The sequence below is a fragment of the Coturnix japonica genome, chromosome 12 (assembly GCF_054131305.1).
Source record: "Coturnix japonica strain WE chromosome 12, WE-NBRP24, whole genome shotgun sequence".
NCBI lineage: Eukaryota > Metazoa > Chordata > Aves > Galliformes > Phasianidae > Coturnix > Coturnix japonica.
Window position 1 is genome coordinate 22,477,186 of NC_140674.1, and position 12,925 is coordinate 22,490,110.

At 47.1% G+C, this 12,925-nt stretch overlaps 2 protein-coding genes across 5 annotated transcripts; one reads left to right on the forward strand and one right to left on the reverse strand.

Annotated features, from left to right (window-relative positions):
• Positions 1-32: 32 nt before the first annotated feature.
• EIF2A (eukaryotic translation initiation factor 2A) lies at positions 33-10,894 on the reverse strand. Of its 4 annotated transcripts, none has more exons than XM_015872136.3 (14): positions 10,842-10,894; positions 10,300-10,369; positions 9,767-9,841; positions 8,852-8,970; positions 7,919-8,018; positions 7,491-7,573; positions 6,841-6,914; positions 6,555-6,699; positions 5,697-5,813; positions 3,843-4,414; positions 3,373-3,489; positions 2,434-2,562; positions 1,321-1,386; positions 33-343 (listed from the first exon to the last, which is right to left on the reverse strand). In XM_015872136.3, the coding sequence occupies exons 1-14, from the start codon at positions 10,867-10,869 to the stop codon at positions 278-280; spliced, it is 1,761 nt and encodes a 586-aa protein (XP_015727622.2). In that variant the 5' UTR covers positions 10,870-10,894; the 3' UTR covers positions 33-277. The 4 variants fall into 4 exon arrangements, 3 of the variants coding, with proteins under 3 accessions (XP_015727622.2, XP_085369596.1, XP_085369595.1); XM_085513470.1 differs by lacking the exon at positions 33-343 and adding an exon at positions 643-816; XM_085513469.1 differs by lacking the exon at positions 33-343 and adding an exon at positions 664-836.
• A 153-nt stretch (positions 10,895-11,047) lies between these two features.
• SERP1 (stress associated endoplasmic reticulum protein 1) lies at positions 11,048-11,768 on the forward strand. Its single transcript, XM_015872143.2, has 3 exons — positions 11,048-11,212; positions 11,456-11,531; positions 11,617-11,768. The coding sequence occupies exons 1-3, from the start codon at positions 11,129-11,131 to the stop codon at positions 11,655-11,657; spliced, it is 201 nt and encodes a 66-aa protein (XP_015727629.1). The 5' UTR covers positions 11,048-11,128; the 3' UTR covers positions 11,658-11,768.
• Positions 11,769-12,925: the final 1,157 nt, after the last annotated feature.

A 12,925-nucleotide genomic window follows, 5' to 3' on the forward strand; every position in this document is an offset into this window, starting at 1 on the left:
GTTATCCCATCATACAACAACAGAGCCGCTTCTTCTATTAAATGCTCTTTATTCTTATCTACAGCCACCGGCAACGAGCAGCTTCAAACCGCGTACAGCTGGGCCAGGCCGGCTCTGCTCCCCGCAGCGCTGCGTGCACTCACTGCTCGCCCCACACAGCGCCTGAACCGCGCAGCAACGGCAGCTCCGGTCCCGGCCCCAGCTGCTCGCGGTGCCGGTCGCTGTGCGCCGCACGCAGGGTGAGCTGTGCCAGCAGCGCTCTGGGCTCCGTGGGGTCTCACAGCCCCAGCTCCAAGTCCTCCAGCTCCCGCAGCAGAGCACTTTCCTTCTGAATCTTCTCCAGCTGGAAGGAAACGCACAACTGCAACGGCTGGACAGACAGGAAACCAAAGCAGCAGCAGCTGTGAAGGTGCTGCACCGCTCCCTGCCCGTCAGCGGGTCATCACAGCAAGTCACAGAGCACATCTATCGGCTCCCTTCCACATCTATCGGCTCCCTTCGTAGCTGAAGCCCAGCTGGGAACACAGCTGACTTTAATGCATTGTACTGCCATCACATTGTCCAACACAGCTGTACAGATTAACTCACAAAGAATGGGAGAGACAAACGAGACTCATAATATACCCAGGAGCAAACAGCCTTATCACAGAGCAGTGTGCGATTTACACACCAAACTGCATGTATTTTCTGTCTGAAGATGCAGGATTTCACTTCACATGTTCTTCCTGCAGACCAACTCCTTTTCCAGCTGTTTAAAGCACCATTAGTCACATACCACAAGCTCAAGCAACTCCATGGTTTTTGCAGACAAGGTCACTGTAAGACCAAGATCCAGCCTAATAATGAAACACTCTTATTGCCACTCCATTAGCACTCTGTGTCACAGTGCACAGTATTCTACGTAACACACAGAAGTTGAGGTTACAGCCACATGATGAATGCAGGGATCACCTCATTTGGGGGGCGGGGGGTGGACAGAAACAAAGACAGGAAACACAGACAGGAGTGCCAACGAAATGAGCAGCAGGTGTGCTCAGTGTGCTCAGTGTGCCCTGTGTGCTCAGTGTGCTCAGAGTGCTCTGTGTGCTCTGTGTGCTCAGTGTGCTCTGTGTGCTCAGTGTGCTCTGTGTGCTCTGTGTGCTCTGTGTGCTCTGTGTGCTCTGCTGAACGCTCGCTGCTGGGAACTCTGTGTCTGATTTTGAATTTAAAAGGATGGAACAGGTCAAAATCTTACAAAACGTGAGCAGTATCATCACAAAGAGCTACACAGCAAACATGGGGCAAAAAACAAGAAGCGAACTGTACAAACATTAACAGTACCTGATTTTTCTCCAGCTGTTTGCCAGCAGCTGCCTGCTCCTTCAGCTGCTCGATTGCCTTTAGTTTCTGTCAACAAACAAACAAGGACACAGGTAAGCCAAAACAGAAATACAGTCACACAAGTTCCTGCACATGCAATTGCTAGATTGACCAGGAGGCTGATCTCAGCATGGAAGGCACATCTCCTTGAAGCACCTGCAGATGCTCAGTCCACAACATCCCACTAATAAGTGATTTTTTTTCCCCCCAAGAACAAGACAACTTAAAGAACAGGAATGCCTGTTTAATGCCCCTTAAAGAACAGGAGTGCCTGTTTAATGCCCCTTAAAGAACAGGAATGCCTGTTTCTGAACGACACCACACACCATCCAACTGAAGGGCCAAATCCATTTCCAGAAGCAGCTCCTCCAACACTTTCCCTCTTTACTACACATTCTCCTGAGAAGGCTGAAGCATGAAAAGCGGGAGGCAGCCAAGAGGGAAAACCTCTGATGGATCTTACAGGAACAGAGAAGATTCCCTAGCCTGAATAGAGCAACTTCCAATCTGAAATTATTTAAATCCAAGAATTTCCAAGACTGGCAGTGAACCCTGCGCTCCCACCACTCAGAGCTTAGGGAAGAAATTCAAAACCATGTAGCATAGTTTCCTTCTCAGATGCAAGATTTAATAACACTCAGAAGTATGCTCAAAACATGAAACCCTTTGAATCAAAGCAGGTTCCATTTGGGGCTGGTGAAAGCAGATCAAGAACAGGAACTTCACACAGGAGCTTTTTAAGAATAACCACAGTTAAGCTACATTCTTTCTTCTCAGCTGTGAGGATCCCGTTGCACATGCAGCAATATTCATAACAACATACTGGAATGCTCTTCCATGCACTTCTGAGCAGCTTTTTTACTGCCTAGGCTGACGAGCTTTAGGAGACACAGCAAATGATGACTTCTACCGTTTCACAAGATGGAAATGCAAAGGAAGTTGGTTGTCAAATTCAGCAAATTACCATCTATGTAAATGTGATCCTACTGAGCTCAAGTCACATTACAGACTAAATCTTAAAGACCATCTCTTAGAGAAATACGTTGCTCAGAAAATAAAATAAGGCCCCGTCACCTTTTTTAAATTCTTTATTTTCTTGTCAGTTTCAGGATCTCCTGATGTCACAACAGGCACAGCACTTCGTGGTGTATTCTGTGATGCTGAGGACTGCGTGGATTCCTGACCACAGTCAGCTTTGGCCTCCTGTAAGATTAAAGAAATAATACCAATCAATCACACTATCTCCAGATTACAACGAACCTGATGAATCTTTTCAATCATCTGAATTGATCTATTTAATATTTCTTCCTTCTCTGATTTGCTACCATTCTCCAAAATTTGTAAGTGACTTGCTGTGATGTTTTGTGCTACATATTAAGGAGGTAATGGCTCTTCTCAGAATATCACTCACATTGTTTCCTATTTAACTTCTACTTCCTGAAGAGAACCATACACAGCATGAGAAAACGTCAGTAAGGGTGATGTGACAAACAATTTATAGACTGCTGAGTCATTATCTCTGAAGACAGAGTTCTAAAGTGGTGTAAGAAACATAAAACCCAACCTTTTATGTTAATTCAGAACTTTGTATAAAAATTGCAGTTGGTTTTTATCTGCTTAGCTGAAGACTAGCAAACAAAGGAGTGAAACAGGAGAATGGAGCTCTCTGGTCTGCCCTGGTAACCCACCATAGGCCTGGCCTGCAGAGCAAGGCCATTCTCACCTTCCCAGTCTGGACAGAACCTCGTGGATTGCCAGAAGGTGAAAATGCACAATTATGTAAATGAAACTAATGTTAAGATCAACATTTACAGCAACTAGTCACAGCTGTCATTAAGTCATCTTCTTACATCTGCCTTCGTGGAATTGGAACAGACCACCCATCCCAGAAGAACACTCACCCAAAATCAGCAGATGGCTTTCAGTGCATCTAATATCACCACTCCAGGTCTGATCAGTGTCAGTTTGAAAACTGACTTAACGTTATCCTGGAAAGAACAGTTTTTGCTGTACCTGTTTAGCAGCTTTCTTTGCTTCATGTTTCTTTTGATTTTTCAGAGCTGTTTTAGACATTGGCTTTTCACCGCTTCCTGACTGTGGTTTCATATTCTGAGGTGGCTCGTCCTCATGCTGCACGATACAGAAAATCATATGATAAGAAAACTGGGTTGCTGGGTTAGTTTTGCTGTTGCTATTCAGGTAGGTTTTTCTGGGGGTGAGGGAAGGGTGATTGTTTCATCTTTTGCCTTCTGCCCTCCCCAGAAATTTATTTTTCTAGAATAAATTCTCTCAAACAGGGAGCAAAGCATCAGTCAAAGAGGAGTATCAAGAAAACCTATAAACATGCTCCATAACATTCCTGTCAGTCTGGTTACCCTTCTAACGTCTCATTAAAAATGTATACATATTTGAGGCCAACCTCCCAAAAATGGGCAAAACAATGAACACAGCAGTTCAGAGCACACATGAAACGATCCACTTACGAGCTTGGAACTTGTTACAGGTTTGTTTCTCAAGGCTGGAGGTCTATACGCTTGCGCAGGTTTGGGCTCTGCACTCGGCAATTCACTCGGGACCGCCTGGTATTTCACTGCTTTCACTGGGAACACTCCATCCAAAAACGGCTGCCAGGACACTTGCCACATTTCCTCATTCGATGGAACTTCATAGTTGTGTAAAACAGAGCCGGTGTAGTGCCATATCTTATACCCATTACTGACTCGCAGCCGAGGAGCGCACGTAGCTGTTACAATATGCTCCCCATCAGGGCACCAGGCAAAATAGGTGGAATCGGAGGCGACCGGTTTGGAAATGAGTTTGTAGTTTTTAACGTCCCATACTTCCATCTGTCCCCTGAGATTTCCAAATCCTGCTAGTACCAGGATGTGTCCGTGGGGGCTGTAGTAGGCAGCATTGCGAGGACCAGTTCCAAAATCAAACACAGGGTCACATTTCAGATTAAAAACTGTTGCTTTGGCAGGCATAAAACCATACACAGCACAAAACTCGACAGAATTGGGGTTCCAAACAACATCATAAATAGGACCATTTTTTGCTAAAGGAAAAGGAAAACATGCAGCCATTGTTACGAGATGGTCTCATTTTCACTTGTACTGAAAAGCTATCGATGGTTCTTATCTTCACGCTTCACTAAAGTCCTATAATTTAATTACTGACTGAAAATGAGTTACGCTAACAGCAGCGGTAGAAACAAACAACATTAAGTTCTCATAATTTTCATTAAGGTTTGCAACAATAACTGCAACCATTCCTAATTACCTCTGCAGGGTCAGTACCGGCACTTTATCAGTAAGCATACTTTTTCAAGTTAAAAATTCCTTTTATTCCTTGTTATTCAAGTATGTTATCTCAGGACCTTCTCAAACTGCCCCACTGGAAACCTGCAAAAACAGGAGTTTTATACCAGCTGGATACTAGTTTCTCTTCTTTTACTTCAAGAAATACTACATGGCTCAGCTTCCAGAGCTTGAAGTATCGACTTAGGTTACCTCTGCACCATGGTCATGTGCGGTAATTCTTTTGACAGATTTTAAAGTAGGAGAGGACAAAAAAAAACTCCCACGGTTTTACAGATATTCATGAGAACACGATACTGCTGGAAGCTATTCTGGGAGTTAGAACATGAGGAGATTTGAAAAACAATGGATTCATGATTGCGATTCATATGAGGTATGCAGGGCCCTTACCTACAGCTCAGGTAAGTGCCACGTGCTCCGAAGGTCATCCTTAACTTGGAACATTGACTCAAAATATCAAACTGGTTCACTCTTGTTATCCTGAAGCCTCATTATCTTTAGAAACCTCATTATCTTTCAGCCCTGCAACTGCACTCCCTGTGTGCTTTCCCTTTTAAAACCTTCCAAACTGGGCCTCAAAAGCAGCCAGATGATGAAAAAACACCACACAGGAGATTAACAAACATACTTTCAGTTCAAATGAAACACTGAAATGAAGAATGTCTCCTTGCTCCTCCCCACTGCATCATTTTTATATCACAGAATTACTTTTGTTTTACTACACAAGATGCAGAACCTCCATTTTCCAATATACTTTAAAAAATTGCTCTCCAAATCTTTGAGTAACAATCGATCTCATGTCTAAACCCCTACCTGGAACAATTCAATTTTGTAATATCTCAGATTCTCAAACATTAAGCTCCATTGTTCAGATCTTCCCTTGTCAAACAAAGGCAGTCCTGCTCCTGTGCAGTCTCTCAAGAAAATTATTAGCATATTTTAACTAGTAAAAGCTGGTGAAGCAGCAGTTCCCACTATTGAGAGCTACACCACAATGAGGAACACCTGAGAGCTACTCACGTAGTTGTACGATGGCACTTTCACCGTTAGTTGCAATGTAGTGCAGGGTTTGCTCTCCATAGTACGAAGCACCTGTTTTGTCCACGTCGGTGCTGGCTATGACCAGCACAGCAGTGGCTGCCAGAACACACACAGTTATTTCAGTACAGTCACTGAATATTACATAAGCTATTTCATGAGCTACCATACACAAAGAGAATTAGTCTGACGCTGAGTTTTACGATTAGTTGCCTGCATGTCAGTGCTGTTATCAGTCTCTCCTCAAACTCCCCCTGAACATTAATCAAAATCAAACTAAGATCTTCCTGTCTGAGGCGACTATAAGCTGAATTGCTGCTGAATTGTAAGAAAATGAACATGATTTCAAAGACATTAAAAAAAAGATGCTCAGTAGCAGCAACAGAGCTTTTCATCTAAGACAGAAACAAGGCATTCTGATCATTAAACACTGATCATCAGTGTTGCTCTGAATCAGCTCATTGCTCACAAACAGCCGAGCGTGCAGAGGACTGTGCTACTCATCCCAATCATGGTATGTCTGTGTATCCACAACTTTACAGAGTATAAATATTATACCAATGCATAAACTTCTGTTTACAGCTTGAATGTGTTACTACAGAATGCAAAATTCAATTTGAATTTGCAACTCAATTCCTGAACTTTCCAGTGCGTAAAATACTCTGAATTATGATACAACAAGGGGGAAAAACAAACAAACCACAGAAGTCACCATGGAAATGCTGTGAGCGCTGCAGGGTATGCAGAACTGCAACCTTAACATTGTGCTGGCAGCCATTACTATCTTCAGTATTTAACTACACACAAAAAATAGATGTAAAACTCACAGCGATTAAATACCTTTTTTGTTCCATAGCATTGTCACCTTGTCCGCTTTAAAGAAACTCTTATTGGCCAGTGCAGACTGAGGGCCACCGAAGTTGGGATACTGATAGAGCCTAACAAATGATGGTGCACCTTTACTGCCTGGAACGTACACAGCAACCTAAAACAAAGCATTGAGGTTTTTACTGCAGATGATATTCCTGGTAGCACAAGGTCTATTCACTACCAGTACAGCACACCCAAATAACAATGATGTTTGAAGAGAACCATGTAAGTAATTGGAATCAAAGAGCAGAAGTACCTTGGTAGGCTGTTCTCCTGGTGATAGCACAAAATCATTAACCTTTTGCAAATGGAGTTTATTTGCAATTACATCTGCAAAAAAAAAGAAAACAAACCCAAGAAATTACAGGTGTGATGACATCAAAGAGCAGCCCAGAATACTCAGCTATACTTTCTCATGAGTCTGTATCGTGGGTAATAAGGTTTGATATGAAGACTGACAATCATTACCTTCCCTGACTAGTTTTGTTTATAAAAACAACCCAAACCAAGCCTAGCTTTGAAATCTAGTAGAAGTTTAAACAGCATGCAAGCTTCTTAACCCTACTTGCACACAGCCTGTGCCTTAGGCAAGCAGCATTCTTCATCTCAGCTGTGCTGCCTTCATAGGAGGCAGCATCACACCCAGATAACACACACCATTACAGTCAGGGATCCTCCACTCACAGCTTTACTGTCTGACTCCCGACTGGAGGCTTTCACAAAGGCTGTTCTGCACTGAACGCTGCTCATTCACATAACAACCCGTAGGAATTACACCTTGACAACTCTTAAGTAAAGAAGTAACACCAACAAAAAAGGAAGCAATGCAGCAGACGAGAAAGAAGTAGGGGGGAAAAAAAGAGGCCTATATAGAACATAATGACATTCCTAGAAATACTTGCTTACTGAAGTTGTTGTTTTCAAAGAAGTGCACTTCATTGTTCACATTCCGGGCACAAATGCTCTCATCGTCTGCCCAGCAGGGACACCTACATTCAAATAATGACAATTAAAAATAAATAAATAGCGAACAATACTCATCTTTAGCAATCCCTGATATCTTTCTCCTCCATTTTTAAAGCCAAACAAGTTCAAGCACAATACACTTCACACAGATAAACAACACTGTCTCACCATACTTCAATCTGGTGCAAAAAGACGAAGGATTTACACTAAGGAATGAACAATAGGAATCGAGCAAGAAATACTTACAAACAGTTACTTGCTTTCAGCAAGCAGTAGGGAACATTCTGAAAGCCAACACAACACTACAAGTTGTACTTATTTGCCATATCCAATTTTGCAAGCAATTAACACCTAGAAATGTTACTCACCAGTTTTGCATCTTTTTCTGGATGAAAGACTTCAAACACTTCCCAGTTTTTACATCATGAAGCTGCAGGTTGGGTGCCCCTGCTGTGCCATCTTTGGCAGCTGCAACAGAAACAAGGCACTGAAGCAGTGGTCACCTGGGATTAATCCTGTCTGAACCAGGATGTCTGAACTTGTGACTCTACGAGCAACCAAACTTTACAATAAACATTCCACTTCCTGCCATCCTAAATTCTAGAATGTGAATTGCTTTACCTGATAGAACCTTCCAGACTTTCAGCCTGCAGAAGGAACTAACATTCAGAAGAGCAGGGATTCCATCACCAGACTATTAACACTGACCTCGGGGCATTGTTTTAAACACCTCCTAACAAACCTCCAGAGCCCACAGCCAGCATCACATGGCACAGCACACCCCACACCCTTACCTTACCGTCAACCCCTGCATTTAAAGGAAGCATTTACACCAAACACACTTCAATAAGGCTGTGGCTTATCTGAATCAGGAACAAACTCCACACAGAGGTAGAGGAGAGAAGAAATGTTAATGTTATCTGTGCCCAGAGGGGGATGTAATTACTTTGAGACAACCTATGATTTATCTACATGTTACAAACTGCTTGAACAGCATATTATTGAAACGTACCATTTGCACAAAATCAGGCAGCATTTATTGGGAACATTCCATTTACTCAACAGAGCAACAATTAATACACACACATTGACTTATGTCTGTGAGAATGGTCAATACCAGATGCTTTAAGAAGCTGACACCCCTCTCCTCCTTTCCTATACATTTCAGTAACCAAGGAATTTGTTTTTTATGTTGCTCCTTAAACCAGTGAATGTGTCACAACGGCAAATCAAGTAATGGACTTAAATGAAATTAAAATACACATTCACCCTGCGTTCCTTTGCAGTAGGTAAACACTCACCTGAGTAGGCCTGCCACGTTGCCAGAATGTTATTCTTTGGTGAGAACTCAAGACAAACTGCCTTAGGAAGATCAAAGGAACGCAGTAATCCTGCACTGGTGACATTAACAATATTTACTCTGGAACCAAAAGATGGTATTTCAATGAAACACGCTCAGAAGATCCAACTGCCAAGGTAACTTCCCATGTATCTGGTTCTGTCCCAGATGTGCCCAGTGGTACAAAACCAGAAGCTCTGTTTTCTGCTCCTGCTTTTATTAAATTTTTGAAGGAACAGATTTTAAAACCAGACACCCAGGCATAACAGAAACCAACAATGTGAAAGCACTGCTCGAAGCCTGTATTGTACTTCAATCTGTGACACTTTGAGTCAGAGGCAAGGTACTCTCCAGCCATTGAGATCCCACCCATCCCTGCTGCCGTAGAAGAGGCTAAAGATCAAACTGAATAAAAATATGCTGGACGAAGGCGTAGGAACCTCGTTAACAGCTCAGGTCTGACACAGCACATTTTCACATTACTCTGTAACATGGTGAAAAATATTCCACCTCCACAGCTGAGCAGCAGCCCAGCACTCACTGACTCTCAGAATATACCACCATGGAGGAGAAAACAACAACCAGCAGCAATGGTTCTGCTACCAATAATAATTCTGTGATTCTGCTACTTGGACCGATCCCAGAAAACCAAACACTGGGAAATAGGAAGAAAAATCCACCAAGCAGAACAACTAAAGCAGACCCAGGTCACAGGGGAACGTCTGCATTAGAACTAGGAAGAAAACAGCAAGTGCTTCATTTAATATTTAGCAAATACAGCAAATACTTCAACAGCCTTCACATAAACAAGGTAAATACGGCAAAATTGATCCAATTTGCTTAAAATAAATTGACCAGCATCATAAAATGTACCAACTTTTCTCCGTTGCACCAGGCAAAGAGGGAGCCATCCTTGCTAAAAGCAACAGCTTTGCAGTTTTTCCCAAAGTCCCTAAAGGAATAAGAAATGCATGTTAGTGTTCCAATGCAACAGCCGAAGGGATTTAAAGAACTAAAGCACCGCAGTGATGTCTGTGTTTAGTCCAGAATCACACTGTGTAACAGGAGCACAGCTGGGCAGATGCACCATAACAGCTGCCATGGTCCTTCCCAACTGAACTGTTCCAACTGTTCGTTTTCACTGGGAACATCCAGCCAGGCAAAGACAAAACCTTCAAAGCCGCTTTGTGACCAGCCGTCAGTACGGACACATTCACGTATTGACACCTGCCTCAATCCTGGAATCTACGTTTACTTTAAAAACCCCTTAAAGGCAGAGCTCAGAGCAGGAGCGGGACGTGCTGCCTGCGGGCTCCTCCCAGCTCAGCACACAGCGACTCGTGCTGTGCGAGGGGCCGGGGGCTGCCCCTGTGCTTTAATGGCATTAAATGACAATGAATCATTAGTTACCTCTGGAACACGGTGCTCTCCGTGAAGCTGGGCGGCCCGTTCAGCATGTAGAGCCCTTCGGAGCCCCGCACTGGAACGAAACACACACAGACACGGACACGGACACAGACATGGACACAAACACACACACACACACACGCAGCGTCAGGAACTGCCCGGAGCCGGACTGAGCTCAGTTCCGTGTTGGAATTGCTCCTTCTCAGCTTATAGGGAACGTTGTGGCCCCGGCAGCTGGGACACGGGGCGTCACGGGAACAAACCGCGGGATGAAGGGGGGACATGGAACGGCAACAGCAGCCGGCACCGGGCGGCACCGGGCGGCACCGGGCGGCACCGGGCACAGCGCCGGGCACATCCCATCCCGCTGCTCAGCGCCCATCCCGCCCCGCTCGGCTCCGCGCCCCCCGCCCGGTCCCTCCCGCAGGCCGCGCCGCGCTCAGCACCCGGCGGGATCCCGCAGCACACGGAGGATCCCGCAGCACACGGAGGATCCCGCACATCCCGGCAGGTTCCCGCACATCCCGGCCGGGCCCGGTTCCCACCTGCCAGCAGCGGCGCGGGCGGCGCCATGTTGGCGGCCGTTCCACTTCCGGGTGAGCGGCCTCGCGCCCGGCCCCGGGATCGACACGTCGCGCGGCGCGAGAGGCGCCGCCGGTCACGTGACGCGGACAGGCCGCTTCCGCCGCCCGCCCCGGAAGCGGTTCCCGCCGGCGCCGCGGGTTGGCGGCGGGCGGCGCCTCGAGCGAGCACTTCCGGCGGGCGGCGCCGCGCGGTGCTGACGCGGCGCACGGAGCGGAGCGGAACCGGCACGGAACGGAACGGCAACAACATGGTGGCGAAACAGCGCATCCGGATGGCGAACGAGAAGCACAGCAAGAACATCACACAGCGCGGGAACGTCGCCAAGACGGCGGTGGGTGCGGGAGGAACGGGGACGGGGGCGGCCCGTGTCGAGGTGCCGCGCGGTGCTCGGTGCTGTGTGACCTGGTGCCGTGTGTGATGATGAATGACTCGGTGCCGTGTTGTGCGATGCTGACTTAGTGCTGTGTGTGATGCTGTGCTGTGCTGCATGCTGCTCGGTGCTGTGTGTGCTCGGTGCTGTGTGTGCTCGGTGCTGTGCTGTGTTGTGTGTGCTGACTCGTTGCTGTTCCCGCAGCGATCAGCCCCAGAGGACAAGGCGTCCGTCGGTCCGTGGCTGCTGGCGCTGTTCATCTTCGTGGTGTGTGGATCAGGTGAGCACCATGAGCCCCGTGAGCCCCGTGATCCCGGTGAGCCCTGCCCCCCCCCTTCCCCCCGCTGACCCCCGTTGTGTTGCAGCCATCTTCCAGATCATCCAGAGCATCCGTATGGGGATGTGAGCCCCCCGCCGCATTCCAGGCCCTTCGCCGCCATTCCGATGTCCCTGCCGTGCCGCAGTGCCTTGAGCAGCACCATGTACACAGCAATAAAGTTCTGTTGTTGAGCCCCAATCGTGGACCTGCTTATTCAGCAACGCACCCTCCGTGCTCACGTGACGTGTCGGACTGCTGGCCGTGGGTTCCGGGCCCGGTTCCCGCTGTGAGCTCCGCTCCCGGCTCCGTGTGATTCGCTGTGCGGCTGGAGACAGTTCGGTTTGGAGCCGGGATCTCGGCAGCGCTCAGACACCATCACCACGTGCTGCTGCTGGCGCTGTGCAGCTCAGCGCGGTGTGGGGGGCACGGCTGCAGCATGCGGCGCTGCATCGGCCCTCAGGCACGTACCGCAGCAGATAACCTCACCCTGCGCCTCCCACCCTGACCCACTCAAACACCTGTTTGTATAGAGCTGGGGCACGTTCCCTGCCCACAAGCCGCCATGTCCGGGCAGCAGCCCCCCCCAGCACTGCCCGGTGTGGGGGCTCCACAAACTGACTGTCCCCGAGGAGACGCTCCCCGGCTGCTCGTGGCGTTGGGCAGCACCACGTGTACAGCCCAGAAACCTCCCATGGAGCCGTGGGTTTCAGTTGTAAAACGCCGTGTGGGGTCAGGGCCTGGTGCAGGTACCAGGACTGCCCCCCCAGCCCACAGCTCCGCTTCTGTGTGCAGCATCGGCACAGCATAGTATGTCTCGCAATATATATTCTAATTGTATTTAAAATCCCGCTTTCACCTTGATGTGTCATCCAGCGCTGGACCCAGTGCTAAGCTGCCTCCCTCTGGATGATTGATTGCAGTTTCTCAGTAGTGCTGAAAAACAGAAACCAAACCTTCCTTACCTGTATAGAAGAATGTAACCTAAATCACGAATGAAAGTGCTGCTATTGATCATTCCTTATCGCTCATGGCCTCGGCTCTGGGGGGCTCTCCTGCTGTCTGTTGCAGTAAAGAAAGTGCTCTGAACTAGGTCTGCTGTTGCATGCGGTTGCTGAAGGAAGATTTCTTTTTTTCAGGTTTCTTAGAAGACATTTAAAATCTGGTTACGTTAGTAGTAATAGAAGTGAGTTTCTATAGCGATGAATCCCGTGTGTTAGCTGGGAAGGAGCAGACTTTGCTGGTTGTCGTATTTCCATCTGGAATCATTGGTGTAAAGCAGCCCGGGCCCAGAACCCGGCTGTGCAACACGACATTCCTTGTTCCTGGGAGCTCCTGTTTTGTAACCGGCCGCTGGG